General features: G+C 29.6%; 7 protein-coding genes across 7 annotated transcripts; 2 read left to right on the forward strand and 5 right to left on the reverse strand.

The window, feature by feature from the left end:
* Positions 1 to 467: 467 nt before the first annotated feature.
* GO595_008967 (EF-hand domain-containing protein 1) lies at positions 468 to 2,180 on the reverse strand (the record flags this gene model as incomplete). The annotated part of the gene is made up of 1 exon (XM_067922599.1): positions 468 to 2,180. The coding sequence occupies one exon, from the start codon at positions 2,178 to 2,180 to the stop codon at positions 468 to 470; it is 1,713 nt and encodes a 570-aa protein (XP_067770752.1).
* Positions 2,181 to 2,950: 770 nt separating this feature from the next.
* GO595_008968 (TKL family protein kinase) lies at positions 2,951 to 5,347 on the forward strand (the record flags this gene model as incomplete). Its single annotated transcript, XM_067922601.1, has 1 exon — positions 2,951 to 5,347. One exon carries the CDS (start codon positions 2,951 to 2,953, stop codon positions 5,345 to 5,347), a length of 2,397 nt encoding a protein of 798 aa, XP_067770753.1.
* A 4,876-nt stretch (positions 5,348 to 10,223) lies between these two features.
* Positions 10,224 to 12,599, reverse strand: GO595_008969 (Phosphoribulokinase / Uridine kinase family protein; the record flags this gene model as incomplete). The annotated part of the gene is made up of 1 exon (XM_067922602.1): positions 10,224 to 12,599. One exon carries the CDS (start codon positions 12,597 to 12,599, stop codon positions 10,224 to 10,226), a length of 2,376 nt encoding a protein of 791 aa, XP_067770754.1.
* A 3,799-nt stretch (positions 12,600 to 16,398) lies between these two features.
* On the reverse strand, positions 16,399 to 16,830 carry GO595_008970 (small GTP-binding protein; the record flags this gene model as incomplete). The annotated part of the gene is made up of 1 exon (XM_067922603.1): positions 16,399 to 16,830. One exon carries the CDS (start codon positions 16,828 to 16,830, stop codon positions 16,399 to 16,401), a length of 432 nt encoding a protein of 143 aa, XP_067770755.1.
* Positions 16,831 to 17,995: 1,165 nt separating this feature from the next.
* On the forward strand, positions 17,996 to 19,054 carry GO595_008971 (TBC domain containing protein; the record flags this gene model as incomplete). The annotated part of the gene is made up of 1 exon (XM_067922604.1): positions 17,996 to 19,054. The coding sequence occupies one exon, from the start codon at positions 17,996 to 17,998 to the stop codon at positions 19,052 to 19,054; it is 1,059 nt and encodes a 352-aa protein (XP_067770756.1).
* Positions 19,055 to 19,944: 890 nt separating this feature from the next.
* GO595_008972 (rab11 protein) lies at positions 19,945 to 20,523 on the reverse strand (the record flags this gene model as incomplete). Its single annotated transcript, XM_067922605.1, has 1 exon — positions 19,945 to 20,523. The coding sequence occupies one exon, from the start codon at positions 20,521 to 20,523 to the stop codon at positions 19,945 to 19,947; it is 579 nt and encodes a 192-aa protein (XP_067770757.1).
* Positions 20,524 to 20,883: 360 nt separating this feature from the next.
* GO595_008973 (p1/s1 nuclease) lies at positions 20,884 to 21,792 on the reverse strand (the record flags this gene model as incomplete). The annotated part of the gene is made up of 1 exon (XM_067922606.1): positions 20,884 to 21,792. One exon carries the CDS (start codon positions 21,790 to 21,792, stop codon positions 20,884 to 20,886), a length of 909 nt encoding a protein of 302 aa, XP_067770758.1.
* Between the last annotated feature and the right edge of the window lie 4,826 nt (positions 21,793 to 26,618).

The following is a 26,618-nucleotide window of genomic DNA, read 5'->3' on the forward strand; positions in this document are numbered from 1 at the left end:
TGTTTTGTTTTATATTTGTTTTTATAATTTTGGAATTCATGACCATATTTGGAAATTATTTAAAATATTTGAAACAGCTCTTACTATTGCATCTGAAAATAGGAATATTGAAATTGTAAAATTGCTTCTTAATCAAGAAGGAATCGACATCAATGTTAAAGACATTAAATAGTTTTATTTAGAATTTATTTTGCTAATATTGTCTTTCAAAATAATATATGGAAATTTTTCAATATTTATAATACAGCACTTATGTTAGCATCTAAAAATAACCAGAATGAAATTATTGATTTACTTCAAGAAAAGCAAAGATTAGCTAATAAATAAATTTATTACATCTATTAAGATTATAAAATCAAACAAATATTATTCATATCAATAAAAAATGTATCAATTTACAACATTATAAACAAAATGAATTTGAAAAACAGATTTTTACTATTTAAGAACAAAACATTTATATCGAATTACGCCAACATTGCCAACAAACACAAATAATCGAATCCATTCTTTGAGCAGCATCTTCTTGACACAGTTCTTGCCTCATGTAACTGCAATCCGAATATTCTCATTAACTCATTTTCAGCCACATTTTGACCTACGAAACCATTTTTTTGGTTATCCACTTTCTCAAAATTCTTTTTTAATTCCTCAACTTTCGACTTCTCATTTCTCATATAACTTAAAATCTCAAACAAATCCGACTGAGGGAAATCGTCAGCTTTTGCCTCCATATAATTTAATGCATATTCATCCGCATCATAAATTATAAATTTATAACAATTTATCACTATTTCTTCTCCAAGTTTAAAGTCAGAAGGTTTAAAGTAATCTCCAGTTTTTTGGTTTTTAACTTTATTCCTTTGTATGAATTTCCCTTCTTTAAATCCTGAATTCCTTTGTGGTAATTCAAAAACTGCAATTGTATCATCTGCTAAATAATATGCAATAACAAATTTCCGATTTACATCTTGTGGCCTTGGATTAGTAAACTTAGCTTCAAAGCGTAATATTAATCCATCATTGTTTATAAGCTTAACAACATCTTTCTTAGGTACTTTAGGATGTAATGAGGTACAATAACCTAATGAATCTTCTTCATCGCCCCAACCATTATATGGTGGAATATATTTCGTTTGTGTTGTCGGGTCATTTCGTTTGCTTTCATCAACTTGTAATGGCGTCCAATCATGTTTACCATATTTCTCATCTAAAAATTCCTTAGTAAATGAATCAGCATCATATATTAAAAATTGGCGACCAAATACTTCAACTGTTTGGCCAATATATAAATCTGAGTCTAAATAATATTCGTTACTGTTCGGCTTCTTTAAATGCGTCTTGCTCAAAAATTGTGAAACATTATCACGACCAGAGTTAATAGGTAACACTTGGCGGATCTCTATACTGTCGTCGACTAAGAAATAATGCAAAATAAATTTACGCTTCTCACCAAATAATGATTTTCGATCATCCCAAATTGTGTAAAAGCGTAAGACTTTCCCGTCAAATTCAAGAAATCGACGTAAATTGGTCTTATCTGTGTTAATATGCGTGACACGAATTGGACGATCAGTTAATTTACGTTTGATGGTATAAATGTCATCAGGTGGTTCTTCAAATTCACCAACTTCTTTACCCATGGATTGAAGATATTTCTCGGTAAAGGCATCACAGGAATAAATCCGATAAACTACACCAAAGATTTCAATATTGATTCCAACATTAAAGTCATCAGAAGTATAATAACGACCAGAACTATCAACTACTCGCATGCGCTTGAGGAATACACCTTGTGCCATCCCACTATTTCGTACATGGTTTTCTTCAATCATAACTGTATCATCTTCAAGATATACCATTATCTTTACATATCGTGTACGAGTAGTTTCTTCATTGGATTCAGGAATTGTTTCCTTAAAATATGCATAAAAACGAAGAACAAGATGTTCATATGCAACATGTGCAGGGATATAATCAGGAAATGTGGAAACTGGTTCTTTAGGTGGCGCTGTTACTATTGGTTTTGTGCTTCTTTGCATTAACGATTTTTCGATATCTTCTGGTCGAGGTGGCCTTTGTCCCATTTGACCTGATGTAAGTGTAAGCATTTGCCCCTTGCGATAGTCTGTTCTTCTTGGATCATGAAAAGAATAACCAGGGAGCTTTGGGAGATTCATATTTGGAGTTCTTTTCTCCTTAAAAGTGCATTTAACGTATAAAATACGTTAATAAATTATATCCTCAAAAATTTTCATATTTATCCTCTCCAAAACACATTTTGCATACACACAAAAGTATATTTTTTTCTTCATAAGTATTACTTACTTATTCATTCAAACTTTGCTATTATGTCTTTATTTCTTATTTCTCATATCATTAAATTTGCATTTAAGCTTGTTTTGGTTATGAAACCATCAATTTGTTCTTTCCTTCTTATTGTGCTTATTCTTTTGTCATTGAATTTGTATTAACCAATTTTATTAATTTTAGATAATTCATAATTTAAAGATTATTTTATTTTTGATACCAATAAATATACTTCATTTTCATTTTTTATTTTGTTTGATTTAAGTCATATTCATTCAAGATTTTTTTTTTTATCCACTTTTTATTTTTTCATAGCGATTTAAGATAAACATTGAAAAAGTGAAACAGTGATGTTCTAATCAATTTTTTATTTTTTAATTTTTCACCATCATTTAGTGGAATAATTTCATTGTTGAACTTAAAAAAATACAGATATAGTCTATTTCTGTTTATGCTATTAAATATTATTTGTAAATTCTTTTTATTTATCGAAATTAAATAATAAGCTTTTCTCATAACGCCGATGATTGATTTTTTCTTTAGCTATACAATCAAAGTCATTGAAATTTTCATAAGAAATAAATACTCAATTCCATTCAAATAAATTTCAATCATTTACAAAGCACGTGCCAGGAAACAAATGACAAATCCCCTTCAAAAGAAACTTGTTCCTGAGCTTCAGCGAATCTGTATTGAACTCGATAATTTAGCTCAACAAGCCACAGCCCATCGTCATAAGTTTCAGTATGCCTTTACACAATTTCGCGAATTTGTTGATAAATTCGCCGAACATGCCACAGATGATCCTGTTTCTCGGGACCAGATTCAAGCATACAAAATGATTATTCAAGCTGCACAAGAATACGAAAGTTTAATCGGGCAAAACATGGCACAAAATTGGGCGCAGACTGCAATTGAGTCGCACAGCTCGCAAATCGCCAGCGAGCTCTGCGCCATCGCCAGCAAACTCAAAGAAGTCACAGCTGTTATCGATCCGGTTGCCTGCAATTGCTTTAATCCCGGCGCCCAGCAATGGGTCCAGTATCACATTCTCGACTTACGCAGCATATACACATCTTTCAGCCAATATAAGCCATCGGAAAATGATCCCGTCGAACCACTATTACGTCAACGAACCAAATCAATTGAAAACTTCCTCAAGCGTTATGAAGCCGAAGCATTAGCGCAAGGCCAACGTAACCTTTCGCCAATCCCAGTGAACTACCAATCGTGGCGAATTAGTCATGATATCATTGAACGTATCCGCGAAGTCGGCTCTGGTATTTCCGCTATTGTGTTCTATGGTCGCGACAAACGAACAGGGCAAGAAGTGGCCATCAAGCGTCTCAAAGCCAAGAAATTAGTTGGTGCCAAACTTCAAGCATTTCAACGTGAACTTGCGATATTAGCGACTGCGCAACATCCGACGCTTCTTAAGTTCATTGGTGCCACAGACACACCACCGTATTGTATCCTTACAGAGTGGATGCCTGGAAACTCAGTTTATCACGACCTACATAAGTATCACAAGTTAAATGAGACGCAGCGTACATTTGTATGTTTCGATGTTGCGCGAGGAATGAAATTTTTACACTCGCGACAAATCATACATAGAGACTTAAAGACATTGAACATCTTAATCGACAAAGATGGGTTTTCACGTATTTGCGATTTCGGTGCATCACGTACAGTTGGACAAGGCGACTTATTAACAAAGAACATCGGTACACCGCATTGGATGGCGCCAGAACTATTAGAGTCAGGTCAAAATTATGACAACAAAATCGATGTATATGCGTATGCTATTACATGTTGGGAAATCCTTACTGCACAATTACCTTATCAAGGACTCGATCCAACACAAATCATTGCGCAAGTATTGGTACAAAATATGAGGCCGCCTATACCTGATAATTGTCCTGAAGCTTTTAAGGATTTGATTACTGCTTGTTGGGATAGAGATCCGAAAAGAAGGCCGACTTTTGCACAGATTGTTCATGCGTTCAAATCAGGAAAGATATATATACCTGGTACAGATTTACAAAAACTTAGAGAATATTTGGATCAAGTTTTCCAAGAAGAACCTGATGAAATTGAAGATGAGATTAAAGAAGATCAAATTGAAGAAAGTAAGAAAGAAGAAAGTGCTGAAGAATTTATAGAATTATTAGAAAAAGAAGGTATACCTACTTCAAGTAATTTATTAGAGAAATGTTGGAATAGATTTAACTCATTTGATTGGAAAGCAAAGCCAAAATTATACGTGAAAGGTGCTGTATTGTTTTTGTCGACACATTACAAAGTGAAAATCGCCACTTCACTGAGGAACTTGCCAGTGAATTCGGTTGACAGGGAAGACGTTAAGAAGGCTATATCTGTTGTTCCAACTGGTAATGATTCTATTGATCTCGAATTGATCATTTTTGCTTGTAAGAATGGTTGTTCTGATCAAGCAGCAATTCATTCATTCCAAAATGAACATTGTAAATTAGCATTAGAAGCATGTGCGAAATGTGGGGTACCCCAAGAATCGGTTGAAGCGGTTTCTAACCGTTGCGTATCATCTTTATCATCAGTTGATCCAATGTTAGTAGTTGCAGCTATTAGATGCTTAATTAAAATTAAAGAAGCTAAAAAGATTCCAGTAGAAATCATTAAGATGCATATGTTATCAAAAAACAAAACATTATATTTAGCATCTTATGTAGCAGCTGCAGCAATGGCTGATGAAGGAGCAGAGTTACCTTTGGATTTAATAGACGCACAAACTTCCAAATGGATAACAGACCAATTGGCGACAACTGTAGTTCTTTCTGGTTGCAAACATATTAATGTATCGACACACATGTTAAGTAGACTTGCATTTGGCGCAGGCGCTCCGCCTGAAATAGCTATAAGGATACTGATGATGGCAAGCCAACATCAGCAGCTCAAAAGTCAGGTCATAGAGGGAATAGAGGCGCTAAAGAAAAAGCAAATCTCGCCCGACATAGCAAAGGCTGCTGACAGGCTGATGGCGAAATGCCAAAGTTCATAGAAAAATGCGAAATAAAATCAACTAATGAATGCCCTTTTACATATAATGAACTAAAAGAATTCGCAAAATGTCTCGAGCATGCGCTCAATCGAATTCTCTTGCGCAATGAACTCGTTTATTATATAACGAGAATCTCATTTTTGAAAATCTATTTTTCATGTGTAACATCATCGCTAATAATGTAACTAAAGAATAGTGTTTTGCTTTTCATCTTTAATTTACCTAAAATCGTGTGAATTTTATATAATTTTCGTGTATCAATGTGTTAAATGGTTATATATATATATATATATGTTGTCTTTGTCAAATCAATATCACTATAATGCTGCTTTATCTATTAATTTAATTATTTTTATGTGACATTTTGAATTTGCTTAGATAACATTGCTTAAAAAAATTATTAAATAAATTTCTTCATCACTAAACATCAATTCCTTATTACTTCCTTAAAAAAGAAACTTTTTTATTAAACATATGATTATATTAGCACTATTCACTTAAGTGTTGTTAAATCCTTTATTTTATTCTTGCAACAAATACAAGATGGCACCGCATCCAAAAATTCCAATGCTTCATTTGTTTAACTTTGATCATTCACTCAAAAACAAAATGATTTTTTCATATTTCTTCGAACATTTACAAAAGAACAAAAAGATAGAAAAAGCGTTTTATTAAACATTGTTCCCCTCCAAATCACATCAAAATGATTTCATTCACACGAATACTATTTTATTATTTTTGATTTCTTTTTCTTTCCTTATACTCGTCAATTCTCTTTTTTAATTCCACGTCCAGTGTGCATTCCTCCATTTTCAATGGCACCAAAGTGAAAGGGTCGTTATTATTTGTCAGCAATTGTCTTTCCAAATTCTTTTTATCCATGTAATGACCAGACGGCAATTTCATTGGTTCGTCCATTATATCCATCAACAACTCGTCCAAAAATTCGTCTGGTGCATCAGAATAATCAATTTGTTGTTTTTCGAATTCTTCTTTTTTCACCTTTAATAATTCTGCGAATTTTTTGAACTCATTAATAACATTTTCCGTTTCAGGTGTTTTATGTTTTTCAGCGATTTGAAATGCCTTTTCGAACAATGTATCACAATGAAACGTTTCATTTTCGACCATTTTTTGGACAACGAGTTCATCATTTGATACCGCATTAGAAATAGTTAAAAGAGAAACAAATAATTTCCATGGATCGAAACGTAACTCTTCACGTTTATCAACCATCATATATTTTTGTTGATTTACAAATGAATCGATAAACATCAAAATCAATTTTGTAAATTCATCGAGTACAACTTCATCATGAAAACTATTTGGAGCGAAACGAGAAATATGTACCATTAAATCAATTGATTTATTACATAATAACAACCAATAAGTTAAGTTATTACGTGACAACCAAATTTCGTTTTGTATTTCTTCTTCTAAATTTTCTCCGGTAAATGTATTAACGTTTTGTGTTGGACTATGATTAGCAGTATAAATTGTTCTAAATAAACTCATTGATTGATCAGCAAAATACATAGTATCATCAACTAAGAAATATATGAATTCTTTAATAGTTTTATCGTTTAAATTAGTAAGAAAATATTCTTGAAACTCATTATAATTAAGTAAATAATTCACTAAATCTGTACATGAAATTCGATATTCGAATCGTTCATAAAGTGATGAATTTGATCCTTTGACTTGTACTGAACTATAAAACTCTAAAATCGATGGGAACAATTTATTTAATGAATTCGATATTGATAATATTAAATGTTGATATTCATTTTGATTGGAAACTTTTGCAAATATTTGTATTATTTTCGCTTTTTGTTCTTGGATTTTGATATAATTCTTATTCACAAATATTAATGATAATTTGTTTAAATATGGAAATGGATCTTTAATTATCTCACAGCCAATAAAGAAATCTAATGTCATTGTAATGGAATTTAATATATATTCAGGTAACTTAGCAAATTGAATTGTCGGTTTTATGTTGACATTATTATCATTTGTAACATTACCAATATATAACAAATAATTTAAACTCATGTCAATGAACTCTAATAAGTTATTCTTACGTGATGGTAATATAATATGACTAAATAATATGGTGTAATTAACTTTGATTGTCTTAATCTTTTGATTAACAAATTGCTTACTAAGTGGATCTAAGTTCCGTGAATTATTCGCTTCTTCCATTTGATTTAAGTTCTTTTGTATCATCCCTAATAAACGGATCAAACTACATGTCATACAATCAATTGACTGTGACGCAAGAAAATAGAAATTAGATACAAACGTTAACGGTTTCGTGGAATTTTCTTTGACGATACGCTGAAATTCTTCTTCTTCGTCGGTTGTGATTTCACTCAGAGTTAACGTCTCCTCGGCGATGGGTGAATATGAATTCGGATAATATGGCGTAAATGGATCAATCTGTGGATACTTGTCACGCATTATTAATGATAATTGGACAATTACACTTTCAACATTAATACAAAATGCTTCAATTCGTTTGTTTTGACTAACTTGAGTAAATACAAAATTACTTTTCGATAAGACCGAACATTCATTAATGAATTGTTGTAAAACTTTAAGCGTTTCATGCGCTGTAGAAGATAATAATAATATTCGCATTATTTTGACTAGCTCAAGATGATATACTGATAAGTATTCATCTAAATGTTTGAGTAGTGGAACTGTAACTTGCTCAGGAAGTTCAATAAAGAATTCTTTAGCATTACTAATTGAGTCTGTTGCAAATACACTTTGGGTAAATAAATTTCGAATCGTTTGATAATACGTTTTGGCCTTCGATAGAATAATCCGAACATTTTTTGGTGTTATTAAGCGTTCGAACGTTTGAAGATATGGAACACATAAACTTTGCTTTTGTAATGAAATAGTATGAGAAACTTCGTAAAGGACTTTGGTAAAAATTTCAGTGACTGCTTCATCTTGGCCTTCAATGGATTTAGTGAATTCCAAATACCATTCATCTGAAAATTTCTCATATATCAAAAATGTTCGAAAGTCGTTGATAAGACGTCCTTCTGTGTAGTTTTCGTCGAGGAATTGTGGAATACTCATTAACACAGGTATATATTTAAATGTGTTCTTGATGAAATCCGTCATAAATGAGCGATCATTTGGAAGAAAAGTCATTTTTAATAATAAGTCAACACTCGAAATTCGAGAAAAGTCAATAAAAGAACCAATGCTCATAATGAAACTATCATAATCTATTGCATTTTGTGTAAGATTTTTAAATAGAGTTACAAGCGATGCTGAATCTGTTGATGGAATTGACTTAGAAAATATGGATAAAGCAGAATCTTCGAAGTTGCTCATTGGTTTTGGATTTAATCAAGATTTTCAAATTGGTCAGTTAATGGGGGGCCTCATAATTAACGGTGGCTTCATAAACAGCGTTCACCAAAAAGTTTGACTTGCTATCAAAGGAAAAAAATAAAAAGTTCTGATGATATAGAATATCTTTAATAATGTAAAGTATTAGGATTCCCTCTTGAAATGAATTAATGAATTAATTTGTTAATATCTCCTAAGTCTTAATTCAGATAAGGATCCTTTTATCTGTTGTTCTTCTTCCTTATCATTGTCATAATCCCCAAAATCATGTCGTCAATAGCGTGAATATCAGAGAATTAGTCCTTATATTAACAATATTTCTTCAGAATTTTTTGGTTTTTCTCCATTTCAAACACAAAATTCTTGTGTTTCTCATAGAAAATTGGGTGAAAAAAGTTTTATAAGTGTTTTGTCACTAAGTAATGCAAAACATTTTACTTTAAATGTAAACGTTTTTATTGTACTTAGGTGTTGAATTCTCAATACTTTTGTTGCTTTAACTTTATTTATAAAAAGCATTTTATTGAATAATATTTATATAATAAAAGAAAACAAGAAAAAAATTTATTTTTCACTATTAATTGTCATTTATTTCATAAATACTTTTCAAACATTTAATAATTCTACAAATACACTTTCAATAACAAATGAAAGTGAATTTAATCAAACATAACAAAATATTACAGAACAAATTATTATTGAAGAAGGATTTTTTGATATACCAGATAATACATTTTCTCATGGAAGAGAATTATTTCAGTTTATTATATAGGAGATTCAGCATTTTCTTATTGTTCTTCATTAGAAATTATTAATTTTGGTGATAATCTAACAACAATTGGAAATTACGCATATTGGAAATGCTCTTCATTAAAAATTAATAAATTAAATGAAAATTTAACATTAATTGGAAGTTCAGCATTTTGTTATTGTTCTTCATTAGAAATTATTAATTTTCAAAATGCATTAACAACTAATATTGATGAAGATCCATTTGCAGATGATTTTATAGAAGAAAAATTTATCACTCAAATTTAGAAGTTAGTAAAAATAAAAATAAACTAAAAATAATATATTTTAAAATCTGAAATGTTATAACTTGTTTATATATTTTAATATATGAGAAAATGTTGTAAACACTGTGAAAAGCTTTCTACCTGATGGTTTATATAAATTATAGCTAGCTAATGGTAAAGAAGTCTATTATAATTTTAATGATATAAACCATATATAAAAATTTATATATGTAAAATCAGAACTTCATTGAACAACTGAAAATTTTTTAAATATAATCTTAACACTATTAAAATTGCTTGGCTTTGTTAATGATGAAATATAAAATTGATATGAATGTTGGATACAAAATAATATTTATCACATAGTTGTGAACAAGAATTTAATGATGAGAGATAGTTACGAAAAAATTTATTAAAGTTATTGACATATAATATATTTTTACTCACACAAAGATATATTCGCAATAAAACATTTTATATGAAATTCAGTTAATTTCATCAATGACTTCTTCGTCCGAATTATTTTCATCACTTATTTCTTCATTTTCTTCTTCATCAGCATTAAAGTCAACAATTGTTTCGTCGACAGAATGAATTTCGTTTTTGTTTTTGTCCGATTCATTTTTATCATCTTCTGAATGAAGTTCGCTGTTTTCTGATTTGACTTCTTCAGCATCATTAACTTCTTCAATTTCTTCTTTTTCTGATTGAATTTCTTCGATTGTTTCGTCTTCTGAATGTAGTTCGCTGTTTTCTGATTTGATCTCTTCAGCACCGTTAACTTCCTCGATTTTATCATCTTCTGAATGACTTTTTTCGTTATCATTGTTTTCGCTGATTTCTTCTTTATCTGATTGAATTTCTTCGATTTTTTCGTCTTCTGAATGAAGTTCGCTGTTTTCTGATTTGACTTCTTCAGCATCATTAACTTCTTCGATTTCTTCTTTATCTGATTGAATTTCTTCGATTTTTTCGTCTTCTGAATGTAGTTCGCTGTTTTCTGATTTAACTTCTTCAGCATCTTTAACTTCTTCGATCTCTGATTTTGTTTCACTATTTTCAATTTGAATTTCTTCTATTTCATCTTTATCAGAATCAAATTTATTAATTTCCGATTTGTTTTCTTCTTTTTCATCTGTTTCTGATTTCTCTGATTTGTTATTTGAATGAACTTCTTCAATTTTATCTGAATCTGATTTCTCTGGTTTGACTTCTTCGTTATCCGAATGAAATTCTTCAATTTTACCTGAATATGATTTCTCTGTTTTGACTTCTTCATTATCCGAATGAACTTCTTCAATTTTATCTGAACATGATTTAATTTCTTCTTTCTCTGATTTCTCTGATTTGACTTCTTCGTTATCTGAATTCTTTTCCCCACTTTCTGATTTCATTTCGTTCTTATTTATTTCTGTTTCTTCTTTTCCTGATTTAATTTCTTCGCCATCAGAATGAACTTCTTCAATTTTATCATTTTCTGATTTGATTTCTTCTTTATCTGGTTTGACTTCTTCATTATCTGAATTCTTTTCCCCATTTCCTGATTTAATTTCTTCTTCATCAGAATGAACTTCTTCAATTTTATCATTTTCTGATTTGATTTCTTTATTATCCGAATGCTTTTTATCATTTTCTGATTTAGTTTCATTTCTTTCTGAATCTTCTTCGACAATTTCCATTTCATTTTTATCTGATTTTGCATTTTCTTCCACTTCCTTCAGCGGTGGTAGCGCAACGTTTCCTATTATCCCTCTTGTTACAGTATTTGCTTCTCTATGCTTTGTTGGTGTCGTTACTCTTCTTTTGTTTGGCTTTACAATTGCAATTTTTTTGTCTTTTTCTTCTTTTCGCTTTGGCACTGACGGATCGATCACATTGCCAACAACAGATCTTCCAAAAGGAAGTTCCGCAACAATTACTCTGCATTTCATTGCAGCCCTTCGACAATGTAAGTCACAGTCAAACTCCGAAATGTTTTTAAGAAAAGATGGAATAAGTTGATCTTTTGCAATTCTTTCTTTACCTTCTTTTGGCACAGCTAACAAAGTTAATAATGAAATAACAGACATCCGTAATTCAATTTTTGGAGATTTTAGCAATGGCCCGATTTGAGATAAGATATTTGAATGAAGTAATGCAAGTTTACCATTATGACTATTATCCATTGCAATGTTTTCGCAGAGGTTTATTGAAAGTTTTTGAAGTTGTGGATCTGTTATTGACTTGATAATTATTTTTAATAATGATTTATTATCAATTAATGGTACTCGAATTGTTTGATTGTTAGTGAGAATTGAAAGAAGAGGAAACAATTCCATGAGTAAAGGAGTTGATGGGTATGAGGATGATGCAACTACAATTTTGATTGGAATATCACCTTCAAAAAATTCAGGTATAGAGCCTAATAATTCTGAAATTTTGTGAAGTAATGAAGCTGATGCAATGCGTAGAGGAGGTTCTATTTGAGGATCTAATATTTCAACAATTCTGGGAATGTCATCAATAATTTGTGAAGCAGCTTCAAGAGTATCAACAATAGTATTAAGAACAAGCAAAGTATTAAGAAGGAGACCTCCTGGTGGTTGTAATAAAAGAGGTCGTAAAGCTTCAAAAGCATCAAGATAAATAGCTTCTGCTTGACGACCTGGGAGAATATCATTAAGCAGCCTAAGTGCCTTTGTCTTTGCAATACATGGCGCTTGTGAATCATAAATAATTTCTAATAAATGAGAAATATCTCTATGCCCATTTCCTAACGAAATTTCATTCGGATCAACTTGTTCAATAAATGGCTTATCTGTATAAGGAACACGTTTTTGTAAAGATTGTGGAACCCAATGGGCTGATGGAGTTCTCGCCATTTTTGGGAGAAAAAACGTATTTAAACGTTTTTTGCCGTTGGCCGTTTAAGTACCCCAATGAAGACGTTAATTCTAGGCTACTGCAAAAAGTGACTGGTTCAATAGAAACAAGACTTGGTCAATGGAACCCAAAAAGGAGCAAGAATTGATTAAAGAAATGCTAGATGACCTTCTCCTTTCTGCAAAACTTCTTGAATATGGTAATCAAACTGAACAAATTGCTGAAATTGATATCAGTCAAATCAATGTATTCTTCTCAAACATTTTTCCTTCCACAAAAGGAGAGACAGATGGGCGTTCTTTTTTTGCTAGGAATGGCATTGACACAGCGCAAAATGAAAATATTATCGAGAACTTATCTAAGCGTGAGAAAAAAGTTAAAACTGATACAGAAGGAGAACCTAAAGAAGATCAAAGTCCTATTTTTGAGTCAAGTACTCAAATAATCAGAACAGACTTCCTAAATAATAAGAAAATTCAACAATGGAAAAATATTGTTCAGAGGAATGTTTCTTCCAAAGAAGAGAACTATTTCAATCAATACTTTCCCATTCAACCTGCATATCGTTCTTCTTTTATATCAGATGTCAAAAAAGATTTTGAATTCTTTAAAGATTTCTTATTTTTCAAACACGACCCCAATTTTGCCAACAAGTGGAAAAGTGATTATTTTTCATCCAAAAAACTTCCCATATCTGGCAATTATTTCTTAAAAGAATACACCAATTTTCTAATATCCACTTTATTTAACATAGACTCATCTTCCGATAATGAACAAAATGAAGATCCAAATAAAAAACAAACAGTTTATACTCCACTTGATTCTATTCAAAATCTTATTGATCTTACTCTTCAAGAATTTAATAATGGAGAACCAGACAAATTTAAGCATTATGTTTTCCCTGGCCAAGATTTCGATAAATCTCTTAATTTTATCCAACAACTTGAATCACGAAATCACCAAGCACATCTATGGCTTGATATTCTCCGTGGAAAAGAACGATATTCTAATTATTCCAAAACTCGTCACATTAGTAACGATGACGTTTGTAACTATTTATCTAATGTTAAAAAATCTCCTGCCCAAAGTGGTAACACAACGCGTTTGCCATCAGTCACTTTTCAGACGACCGTTAACTACAATGAAGACGATAAATTCAAAAATGCTTATCAAGCTTTCTTTAAGTTTACACCGTTACCTATTGATGATAGTTTTTATATATCACCATTAATACGTGTCTTTATCGCACTATTACCCAATCGAAGAAAACTCCGAGCACATGATGATGTCAAACACACATTTAATCGTGTTTTAGAAGAAACAGAACTTAAAGAAATTCTTCAACAAAGTAAATTTGAAGGTATAGATCAACTTTTATCACCATTTATATATTCATTATGTGATTATCATAGTACATCAATGCGAATTCTTCAACAATTTATATTAGAGCAACGTTTTCCTAATTATAATTCATCATTATTTCATATCTGTTATTTGACATCTAAGTTAATACCGTTAGAATTTACAAATTCATTTCCAAAGTTTGTCTATGAATATGTTCGATTATTACCACAAACATCAGAGATGGTTAAAATTGCACTTCATTACCTCGCTGGATTAGGGAGTTATAACTTATCAAATTATTTCATATTTAAATATTTATCACAACTTGATATCGAGAAAGTATCGATTGACATTGGCTTTATTAACACCAAAGCTAATGAAAACAAAAACAATTTTAATCGATTTTATCTACATTTAATATTATCACAAAATAAAGAAAATAAATTCGGAGGGTTAAAGCGAACTAATGTATTAAATATATTCATCATATTTAAGTTGTTTAATCCTGTAATAACTTATTACACAACAAAATTCTCGGATCCAAATAATTATAAGAAATTTAACTTCTCGTTAAATGAACTTAAAGAATTAATAAAAATTGGAAACTTCTTGTTAACAAATGTTAACAACGAAATTAATGATATTTCGACATTTAAGAATTCGTTTATATATATATCAATTCTTTCATTAAGTAAATGTGATCAATATTCATATTCCGAATTAAAAAGTATAATACATTACGTATCGAATGTTAACTTAGAAAACGTCGAAAACTTTGAATGCTTTAACATATTGAAGAAATTCGCAATTGTTTTATGCGCATTTGAAAATGGTAAAAACGTTTTAAATGTTTACCAAAAAGAAAATAATAATAATGAAAAGGTATCAGTTAGTAAAAGTGTTATAAATGATTATAATGTATTAAGCAAATATGGAATAGAACAATTCACTGTCTTCGGAGAAGTGTTCTTGAAAATTGTTTACGAATTAATGAAAGACGTGGATGAAAACATTGGCGAAATTATGGAACTGCTGAACTTCTCAAAAAGAGCGTACTTTAGCGATAAGATTTATCGAAAATTGGTATCTGTTTATGATAAATTCGATGACTTTTATTAGAAATATTTATATGATTGATTAAATAATAAATAAAATTTGAAATTATTAATATGTAAATAAATTTTTTTTAAGAAGAAAAATGTGCTTCGAACAGTTTTAAATAAAACGAATTTTAATATTGTATTTGTGATAATAATAAAGTGTTCAACAAACTTTGTATAATAGCATAAACATTTGCATGCAAAAGAAGTTTAGACAAGCCAACGGCTTTGGAAAAAAAATTATATTTATTTTCATCTCAATCACAATATCAATGTTGGAACAAACATTGGATTTCTCACTAAGCTTGAAAAAATAATTTTTAATTTAACACAAAAAATCTTGAATAATCAAGCGAAGAAACATTAAAATTGATTTAAATTTCATATAATTTAATTAATAGTTATTTTTGTTTTTTCTGCTATATATTTAGGTAACTTATAAAAAATACTTATGAAAGAAAAAATATTATAAATAAAGATTATCTAAACATTTTACAAATATTTGATGACTATATCACTGAAATTAAAAGTTTTAATTTAAAACACAAGAATCATATTATTTATAAGGGTTATAAAATAATATTAGAAACTTAGTAAAACAGTTTTTTATTAGCAAATGGTCATGTTGAAATTGTTAAACTAATATATAAAGATTATTACAATAAGAGATATGATAAAGATAACATACATATGATTAACTTTTCTTTTTTCGTGTCTTATTATTATTAGTTTTTATCATTGAGTATCTAAGTTAAAAAATGAATAAATGCTAATTAGAGAAATGAACTTCTATAAACGTTCTCACAAACTTTTTAAATCAAAAACCGCTCACGCTAAGCCAATCCACAAAGATGTTCAATCAGCAAAAAATGTTGGAGCAAATGGGATTCCCAGTTCCACAGCCACCAAAGATATATATTCAACGATATAAGGAATCTGTTATTAGATTTCTTACAAGTTTTATAATAGGAATTTCTTCAAGATTATTATCAGTTCCTTTTTCTGTAGGAACAATGATTTGGGGAATTGTTTATGTAACAGCGACATGTTTTATTCTTTTTACAAAAATTCCAAAGGAACCATCTTTTGGTGCAGAAATCAAATTTTCTTTCCAGCATTTCATATTGTTTTTGGTGATGTATTCATTTATAGACTGTTGTATAAAGACCTTTGCCAGTCAAAATTAATAAAAAATATTTGATTTAAAAAATTAGTACATAATTATTTTAATGAAGAAAAATCAAACACACACAACTCTCATGTTTGCAGTGTAGTTTTTTTAAGCTCTTTTTATAAATCTTATTTTTACTATGAATAAAGATTTTTATTTCGTTATTTCCTTAAAATTTTAAAGTTAGCAGCACTTCTTTTGTGTCTGATCTCCTGTTATGTCGCGAGTTATTTTTTCTTGGTTTTGGGGGAGATTTTTGTTTAACGATAATGTTCCTGCTTCTACAAAAATATCATATATACCTTTGTCTTCAATAGCGCTGCATTCCATATATGTGGCTGAGATAGATTCCGCAAACTGTTCTCCTACCTGTGTTGATACGGCTCTTGGTAAGTCGATCTTGTTTCCAACAACTATTATAGATGGCATAACGTGGGAATCGGCTTTTATATCATTATACCAATTTTGTAACTCGTTCAAACTTTGTTGAGAATCAACAGAAAAAACTAAGATAGCAACATGACAGTCTCGGTAATACATTGGCGTAAGAGCTCTGAAACGTTCTTGTCCTGCTGTGTCCCAAATTTTGAGTTTTACTTCGGTTCCATCAATCATTATTTTTTGTAATGAAAAACAAGCACCAACAGTTGGTTGATGTTCTGCTTTAAATTCATTATGGAAAAATGCTGAAATTATACTCGTTTTACCAACAGCAGATTCACCAAGAAATACGATTTTGGCTTCCATTCTCTTCATTTCAGACATTGTAAAAATCCCAAAAATTGTAACACATTCAAAAATTGGCAAACCGTTCGTCCCGATCGAAACAGTTCGAATTTCTGATATTAACGATAGGGCGCATTGCGTGTTTTGTACATATTATTTCAGTGATTTACACAGATTTTTGTGAATTTTTTTCTGGTGCAAACCGCAAAAAGTCTCAATTCGAAAAAAATCACTGCAAATGGTATAGTGTTTCAGGTGAACCCAATTTAAAAAGAAATAGTGAACAACTGACCCAATATCCATATTCATTTCATTAAAACATATAAATTTATATGCTAAATTTAATGATTATTTATGGACAAACAAATGTTTTTAGTGACAAAGAATATTGGCAGGACTTAGAATATATGTCAACACTTATGGATAATGAGCTAAAAAAGATGCTGAAATGAAGAATTTTAGCCTATTTTTACTCGGGGCAGCCCAAAGTTTCCAACCGCAGAAAATTTCGGCTATCTTCAGACGGACAAAAATGAAATACATTAATGTTATCTCAATTCCAAATGTCAGTATTGATTTTGTTGATAAAATGGAAGTTTTTGGTACATTAAATTTATATTTAATTGGAAATGATTATCGATTTTCATGGATTCCAAATGAAACCAACCCAGATCTTGAGAAACTAATTCCTTTTCATGACTTTAAGATTGTTTTTCGCCTTTGTGAACTATCAGCTATCATCATCAAAGAAGTCAACAACTTTTCGAAAGTGACACTTCTTTTTGTACTTTGTAGTAACAAACAAGAGACATCAACACAAGTTTTTTATCTCAATTCATTTGGACATGTTTACTCTTTACATTTATTTGAATTTTTAAATTCCAAAAAACTCTTGGTTATTCAAGCATCAAATCAAGGTTACATTCAAGCACCAATCACTCCTTTATCTGATCCACTCGAACCTCATATAACACCACTTCAGCTTGGAATGTTTTTGGAGCATTACCAAACCGCCCAACAGCTCACTTCACAAACCGTAATTATCTCTCAAAAAATGGAATTTGACGAAGTAAAATCTTTTTTCAACGAAGAAGGAATTTGTACCAATTTCCAACTATTAAAACGGAATATATTCAAGTGTGGTCTTGATGACAATGGTCGTGCTTTTATTTACCCATATTTGCTTGGTGTTAAAGATCCAAATATTTCTTTTGAGGCAAATAATCAAATCCTTAAAAACAAACTTCAACAATACACTACCATGAAATCTCAATGGCAGTCATTTCTTCCAGATCAGGTCAAAAATGTACCAGCAATTGCTGATTTATTGCGGGTTGTTTGTGGCGATGTTAAGCGAACTGATCGCTTTACTCCTCAGTATGGACCTGATGACAGTCTATATTCCAAAGTTCTCCATGATGTTCTTGTGACATATGATCTCTATAATAACGATACAAGTTATGTTCAAGGTATTGGCGATTTAATCTCACCAATCATTATCATCATCATTAAGGACTGGAAAGATGATGAAACAGCCATTCTTTATGATGGGACAACAACATCGAGAATCGAGATCGAATCATATATCTTCTGGATTCTCACCGGAATTTTACATACTCTTAAACACGATCGAATATTTATGAATCTTTTGGAGAACCAAAAGTTTGTTCTGAAACGAATCTTTAAATTTGCATCACTTGTTGATCCACCTGTTCAACGCCTTTTCCAGCACACTGAAATGGAAGATCTTCTCTTTATGTTCCGTCCATATCTTCTTTTGTTCAAACGCGATTTCCCTGTTCCGAATTTACTTCGGATTTGGGATTCGTTTTTTTCGGCGGAATTAATTTCCGTTTTCCCGCGAATTTTCGCATCTGCATTGATAATACTTCTTTTCCCATTGTATTTGACTGCAGAGGATTTCTCAATTGGAGAAATCATGAGAATTACAGATAGCGCAATTTCGTCAATTGACCCCGAAACTGCACTAAATTTGTCTGTGGCAATACAAGAAGAAATGTTATCAATGGTGGATAACCAATGGATCTTTGATGATATGCCAGACAATGATCAATATATTGAATGGGAACCAAAGTTCCTTAAATTGTTGTAGAAATATATAAATACTTTTTCTTTATACATATTTTTTTTTTAATTTTATTATAAATAGACTGCAGTGAAAAACCTGTAAGCCAACACATTAATATAACCCACGTCTATACTTTAGCATTATTCATAGAGAACATATTGAGTAATATATATTTAATAAATTTTTTTTCTATTTAATTTTGTAATTTTCGCAATATTCCGATTTTTCAATCACTTCACTAAGAAGAACGTAAACACGATTTTCTTTACATATTTTGATTAATTCATATTTTTGGGACTGAATATATGTTAAAATTTCTATTTGCTTACAAACTATATAAATAAAGTATGATTTATCTAAAAATTTGTTGTCGGTCTACAAGTTTTTCATGGCAGTCTAAATATTTTTGTAGTAAATACGGTGCTTCGAAAGTTTATTATGTTCGATTTCTGTGAAAATTTGGTAACATGGAATTTGATAACCATTTCTTTGTAAACTTTTAATCGATCTCCTATCCTTTTGTTGATTATCAATAAATTTCATTAATAAAGACTTTTATATTACAAGATATATAAAAAGAAAAATTAAAAAGAAATAAATAATAAAAAAGCATTTATATGTGGAAGTTCTTGTAAGAAAGTCATTAATTTTTATAAATCAATAAACGAATAAAAAGAATTATATCAAAAATTAATGTTTTAGTTAATGTGCAAGCACTTAGCTAATAAAATGTATCGGCAAATTTTTTAATTAAATCAGTAAAACTGAATCGAAACTAATTCCTTGATCTCACACTAACATTTCAAAGCTACTAATATTTAATAGAAATATATTTATTAATGCTATTTTCCATTGAAATTTAAGATTCGCATTTATAAATAATTTTTAACAATTCCTCAAAACAGTACTTCTGTTCAACAGCAACCTCCTTCTTTTTTCTCTAGTGTTTTAATAGTTTCAGAAGGCACTGCTGTAGAGTTTTTGTCGAAAATTTCTGTGAATAATTTCATAAAAATTTCAGAAACTCCTTCGCCTGTGAGAGCGCTGCATTCAAAGAACCGAAGGTCATTCTTTGTAGCAAACTCTTTTATCATTTCCTCTGGAATTGTTCTGTCTTCTTCAATATCTATTTTGTTTCCGACCAAGAAAGTAACATAATTTGGTGATTCATCTTTAACCATTTCAAGCCATGTTGGGAGGCTTTCAAATGATTCTTTATTGCTTACATCAAAAACAATTAATGCACCATGTGAACCAGTTTTATATTGTGGAACAAGAGAACGATATTTCTCTTGACCCGCAGTATCCCAGATGTCGAAGATTAGGCGTCTATTTTTTATTTCAACTTGTGCAGGAAAGAATCCTGTTCCAACAGTTGGACAATGCTCAAGTGTTACAAACTGTCCAGTATATGACTCAACAATAGATGTCTTGCCAACTGATGAATTTCCAAGAAGGATAACTTTGAATCTAGGTATGTTCATCTTCATCATTGTTTCCAATATAAGTCGATCGAGAGCAACAAAAGTGTCAAAATAATGACTTTTTTTCGAGGGCGTGTAATCTGTGCAATTCCCATAAATATTAAATTTTATAGAATAAATATCAAATGGTATTATATATTTTACGCATATTGTATCCAAGTATAAGAGTTTATCATATTTAAAAAAAAAAATTAAAAATTCCAATCAAAAATTCAATTAGCACTTACAACATGAAAAAATCTTTAACTTGTGATGTAATTCATAGAGTCTTATTAAGGTTATAACTTTAACTTCACAATAAATCTGAATTTAATATTTTCAAAACTTAAATATAAGGAAAAGAACTAGCTATTTTATTGTTGTTTAGAGTTATTCAGCCTTTTCTTTTTCAGTGAAGTATTTGTATATCATGAAAAATGCGATTGGCAAAAGGAATACGAACAAACCTATTGAAACAGAGAACGATACGGAAACTTTTGATGGGTATGAAATCTTAGATTCGTAGAAAACAGGGTCTTTGAAGCTACCAACCCTGTAAGCGATTGTGAAACCGCTCTTTGCAATTCTTTCATCAGTTATTTCTTGGCATTTGGTAATGTATGTTTGATTCAAAGTATCACCAGGAGAGAGACCTGCATAGACATAATCAACAGCAATTTTATAAGACTCTGTAGCTATGGCATTAAAATCGCGTGAAGATTTTCTTACTGAAGATGAATCATAATTTTGCTTATAATAGTCAACTCTTGCATCAATTGCTTTCCACTGTTCTTCAGTAAATGGCAACAAGCTGGTGTATCTTCCGCATCCTGTTTCCCAAAACCATTTCAATGATACATTTTGATTATTAAAAATTACATAGAAATTTTCTCCACTACCATCACCTTCTGGGAATTGCTTGCTGAAAAGCTCTGATGTATGCATTGGAGAGTGTACTTCACTAAACATACCAAGTAATGATTTGAAAGCAAGAATTGCCGGCCAATTATGCATATAAGAAGACTGAAGAACGCTGGTAAGGAATGTTTCTCCATATGAAACCAAGTCATCTGAGTCATGATGCCTTGTAGCATTTACACCATCTTTAATTATTGGAGTTCGTGTGTATCTCCAGTGATTGAAGTTTTTCGTGTTATATGGTGGTCTTTCTATGTATGAAAGCCAAGCTCCAGTTTCTGATAATCTGTCATATTTTTCATTGGGTTCAAGATCAAGGAATTTTTTTGTGAGCTCGCGAGCATAGTCGCCGATCATACGATAATAAAGCTCTGTTGCCATTACCAATGGTTCATCAAGCCAAGAAAATGTGTGTATTAGCAATAAAGCAAGCATTTCTTGCGTTTACCGATGGTTTAAACAAGAAAAACGTTAAGATCGTTTTTTAACCGATATTAAATAAAAAGTGCACTTCTATGTCTTCGAAGCCAGACCGTATTCAATTTTGTCGGTTTTACATCTGTTTTTGGTTTTGTTGGGCAAATTTTGTATACTTTATATAATTCAAAATGTTGAAAAAACTGATTATGAAAAATTGTGGGAAAAAGTGATATAAAATAATTTTACTTTAAAATTGGCCAAACCACATTATGGGCTGGGTTGAGATGTCTAAAATCCCAGTAAAACTGGTAAAAGGCCCGAATCCATAAGCAATATAATATTATTATCTCTTATGGAATATAAAGGTAGTTGTTAATCAAAAAATATATTAAATCTATAATAATAAAAAAAAAATCTTATTTATTTTGATAAATTCTAATAGTATATCTATTTAATGTGCTTCCAAGCAAGTAAAAGTCAAAAAGTCATTTGTTTTTGCGTTTAGCTTTTTAAGATGAAAATTAAACTGTTTCATTTTCTAAACGATGACGCAACCAATGAAATTCTTATTAAATAAGGAAGAAATACCTTAAGAACAATTGCAGACATCAAAATTTCCATTCATGTTGAATATATAATTTTTAAATTTTTAGATGCAGAAGAAGAATTATGATAATTTTAAAAAAACAGTTACATAAATATAAGAATAAAATTCATATATATTATTTTAGGTCAAAAGAGGATAATAAGATTTAGTGTGTGAATAAAATGTATGACCAATTTTTGTTTGACTATTAATTTCTGATACAGCTATTAAAAATGTTTTTAAGAAATCTTTAGATCTATATAGTAGAAGAAACATAAAATTTGCTAAATAACACAAATGTTTGTATTTATAAAAAAAAATAAACAAATTAAAATATTTTGTTCTTAAAATATGTTTATTTATATCTGACTGATAAATTTTTCTTCTTTGAAATCGTCTGCAAATGGATCTTCTTCAATATTTGAATTATTAATACCAACTGAAAATGTATTATCGATTTCATTAATTTTATTATTATTTTCATCTGAAATATTCATTTCTTCTTCATTTTGTTTCCGCTTCTTATTTTGATATTTAATCATAAATATTATAATTATCATTATAAAAACAATAATTATTACAATTACAATAACAATTATAATGATAATTAATGTATTATTATCATCAGTGTTTATTATTACATCTTCGATATAAGAAATATAAAAGAAATTCGAATAATAAGTAAAATATTCTGGATAATATATAATTGTATAATTATAATATATGAAATCGACATAAATATATTTAGTTTCAGATTCAATGAAAGTAACTGAATAAGATTTTATGAATGTATAATAATCTGATAAAGTTTTTATAAACGATAAAGAATAAGTTAAAGTATAAGTGTTAACGAAAGTAAAATTCATCGAAAATGTATTAACATAAGTATTTGAATCAAAATTATTTTTTGATTTCGTAAATGTGTTTGAATTAGCAAATGTATTTATGTTAGTAAATGTATTTGAGTTAGTGTATGTGCGTGTTGGCGGGAGACATTCGTCAAGTGTTGTTCCCTTAGTAATATTCATATTTCCAAATGTTTCATTTTGATATGTTTCTATTGTCATAACTATTGTCGCATTGATATTAACAAATGCATCATTTCGTATTTTTGGTGATATTTCTCCATTAAAATAAATACATTGAAGTGATGTACAATTAACAAATGCACATGAATTAATATATTGAACATTTTCATCAATAAAAATTCTTTCTAAATTATAACAATAAGCAAAAGAATAATTCATAATAGAAATAACTGATTTAGGAATTGTAAATGTTTTACTTTTCATATTCGGATAACTAATAATATATGTAATTTCTTTATTATATAAAACACCATCATTTTCATAATTCGAATATCCAATATTTTCTTCTGAAACATTAATAAATTGAAGTTTCATACATTCTAAAAATGCATTTCCAATTGAAGTAACTGAACTTGGTATATAAATATTCAAAAGGCTTGTACATCCTCTGAATGCATCTGATCCAATACTTCGGACGCCTTCATATAATGTTATAGTTTCAAGTCCTGTACATTTATAAAATGCATTATCACTAATGGTATTACAACGGATTGTAATATTATTTAATGAAATACATTCTGCAAATGCTCCACCTCCAATTCCACTCATTAATTTATCTGGAAATTGGACATATTTTAATTGTTTACATGATGCAAATGCTCTACTATTTATATTTCCAACTGTTTCTCCAATTATTACTGTCGTTAATAAAGGCCATTCTCTGAATGCATTACTTTCAATCACGCCAACATCAATAATTATAACACGTTCTGTATCATTCATATAATCTTTTGAATAATCAATGGAATCAGATATTGTGAGTGTTTTTGTTGTTTCATCAAATGATTGCTTTGTATTAACAAAAAATATAATCATTAAAATCGGAATAACTTCGTTTTTTTGATGAATGCTTTTCTGATTAAAATAAACTTTGGAAAAGAAAGTAAAAACAAAAAATATAAATACGAACAAAGTTATATTTGAATACGTAGAAGTAATTAATGCATTAAATATCTTTGGTAGATTTTTAAGAATATTATTGCTGCAATTCATTGATAAATAACATTGAAAACTTTCATTAAAATGATATATATTATGCAGAATATGAAAGATTGCAGTTATTTTGGAATATAAATACGAAATTATTAAATTTGAAGAAACGATATGCATAAAACCTATTCTATTGTTATTTAGAGAATTGCTGAGTGAAACGCATTGCAGTAAATGATTTATGTTGTTTGCTGTTTGAATTTTTTGTAAATATATTTTACTCTTTATGTGTTCTCTCTTGTTACTTGGCATGTAATGAATGCTTTTGTTATGCATATGCTTGTTCATTGTTTTATTTTCAGTGAGAGAATACAAATAATATTTATTTGAAATAAAAACATCTTTGCTGAAATTTATGAGGATAATGAAAGTGCCAATGTGAATTAATGTTATCATTAATTGAGGATATGCATTATATTTCATCGATTTGGTATATGCGTTTCCAATATAAATCTGGTTTGGTTGTAACGAAAAACCTCTAATTTTTCATTAGAAATGTGTGTAACAACTGTTGTTCAATGTGAAATGTGAGTTTTCATCGAAATTATTTTGGATGCCGAAACACACACATGAAGCATTAGGTGACATGAAAAGATCTCATTTACTTGCTCACAATTGAGGACTTGACATTTGAATGGATTTAAGGGAAAACGACAAGAAACAACCAACTTTTTATGAAAAAAGTTTCAATTGAATAGTCATTCAACTTTTGTGTGTTCATGTCAAAATTTTAGAATTATTTAAAAAGTGACCGGTGCGACACTTCGAGTGAAACACACAAAAATCAACGTGAAGTATGAAAATCATGCCGAAAAATCAAAATGGATTTGAAACAGTCGTAATAATCAAAATAAAAATATGATTAGTAGATAAAAACTACCATCAAAATTTTTATAATCTCAAAAAACAGATTTTTTTGATTTTTTTTCACAATAAATTAAAATTAAATTCAGACGATTTTTAAGATTGTATTTTAATTTTCTTAAGATGAAATATGTTATCAGAGATACATTATGTGTTATCACGATTGCTATTTCTTGGTTTGATACAATTTTACCGAAAAAAAAATTTTGAACTTTTCGCCTCAACTTTAGGTACAAATGATTTATTATTTTGAAAGAACCATTGATAACAGCAATAATTAAATTTTAAAATTGTTTTTCTAATTGCTTACAGTCAAATTTTCTTGTTTGAAACGTTCCAAAAACTCTTATCATTGACTTTTTATTGTTTTAAAATTCGATCAAAGTATCTCTCTTTTTTCATGTCTTCTTTGATACTTTGATTCAGAGCAATAATTCCACCTACTAAGCCTTTACCACTGTAAGTACGCATTGTTGGTACTATTGCCCAATCACCATTACATCTAAATATGGAAAATATCCAAACACAAGAATGGAGCCCTTTTTTCCTTCCAGTGAAACCCATTAATTCCAAATCATCTTTTGCATCATAAACTCTAAAGAATGCGCCCAATTTCGTATTAAATTTCTTGTTTGTATTTTCCGAAACTCCGAATGATAAACAAAATACTTCTGGAGGCAATTGATTAAGTTTGATAATAGAATATATCTCCCTACTAAATTCATTATACCTTCCATTTTCATCAATAGCAAGTTTTACTGCATCATTGAGCATCGATGGCTTTTGTGGATAAATAAAATCGATGTGATTAAAATTGATATCATATGCAATAAATCGTAAATCAAATTGGAAACCAGCCGTAGTTAATAATTGTTGTTCTGCAAAAATATGTATTGTATCAGGTAATGGTCGTTGGAAATATTTAAGTGCAACTTGAATTGGAAATGGATCGTCAACGTTTAAATTAATACGATGAAATATTTTTTCATCCGTTACATTTTCATTAACAACTAAAGACTTAACACTTAATAAAATATTATGCATATTCTTGTTTGGGACTGAATTTAATGAAATACATCTACCAAGTGAAAAATGATTAAGACAATTATTTGGTTTAATGTTAATTTTAACATAATCTATGTTGTCTGAACTCGTGGACAATTAATTAAATCACTACCTTTAAATTCAAATAATTGTTGGAAATGAAGAATTGGCGGCTTCTTATTTTCTTTGTTAAGTCCAATGCATGCATTAAATTC

This window comes from Histomonas meleagridis (assembly GCF_020186115.1).
Source record: "Histomonas meleagridis strain 2922-C6/04-10x chromosome Unknown contig_82, whole genome shotgun sequence".
NCBI lineage: Eukaryota > Parabasalia > Tritrichomonadida > Dientamoebidae > Histomonas > Histomonas meleagridis.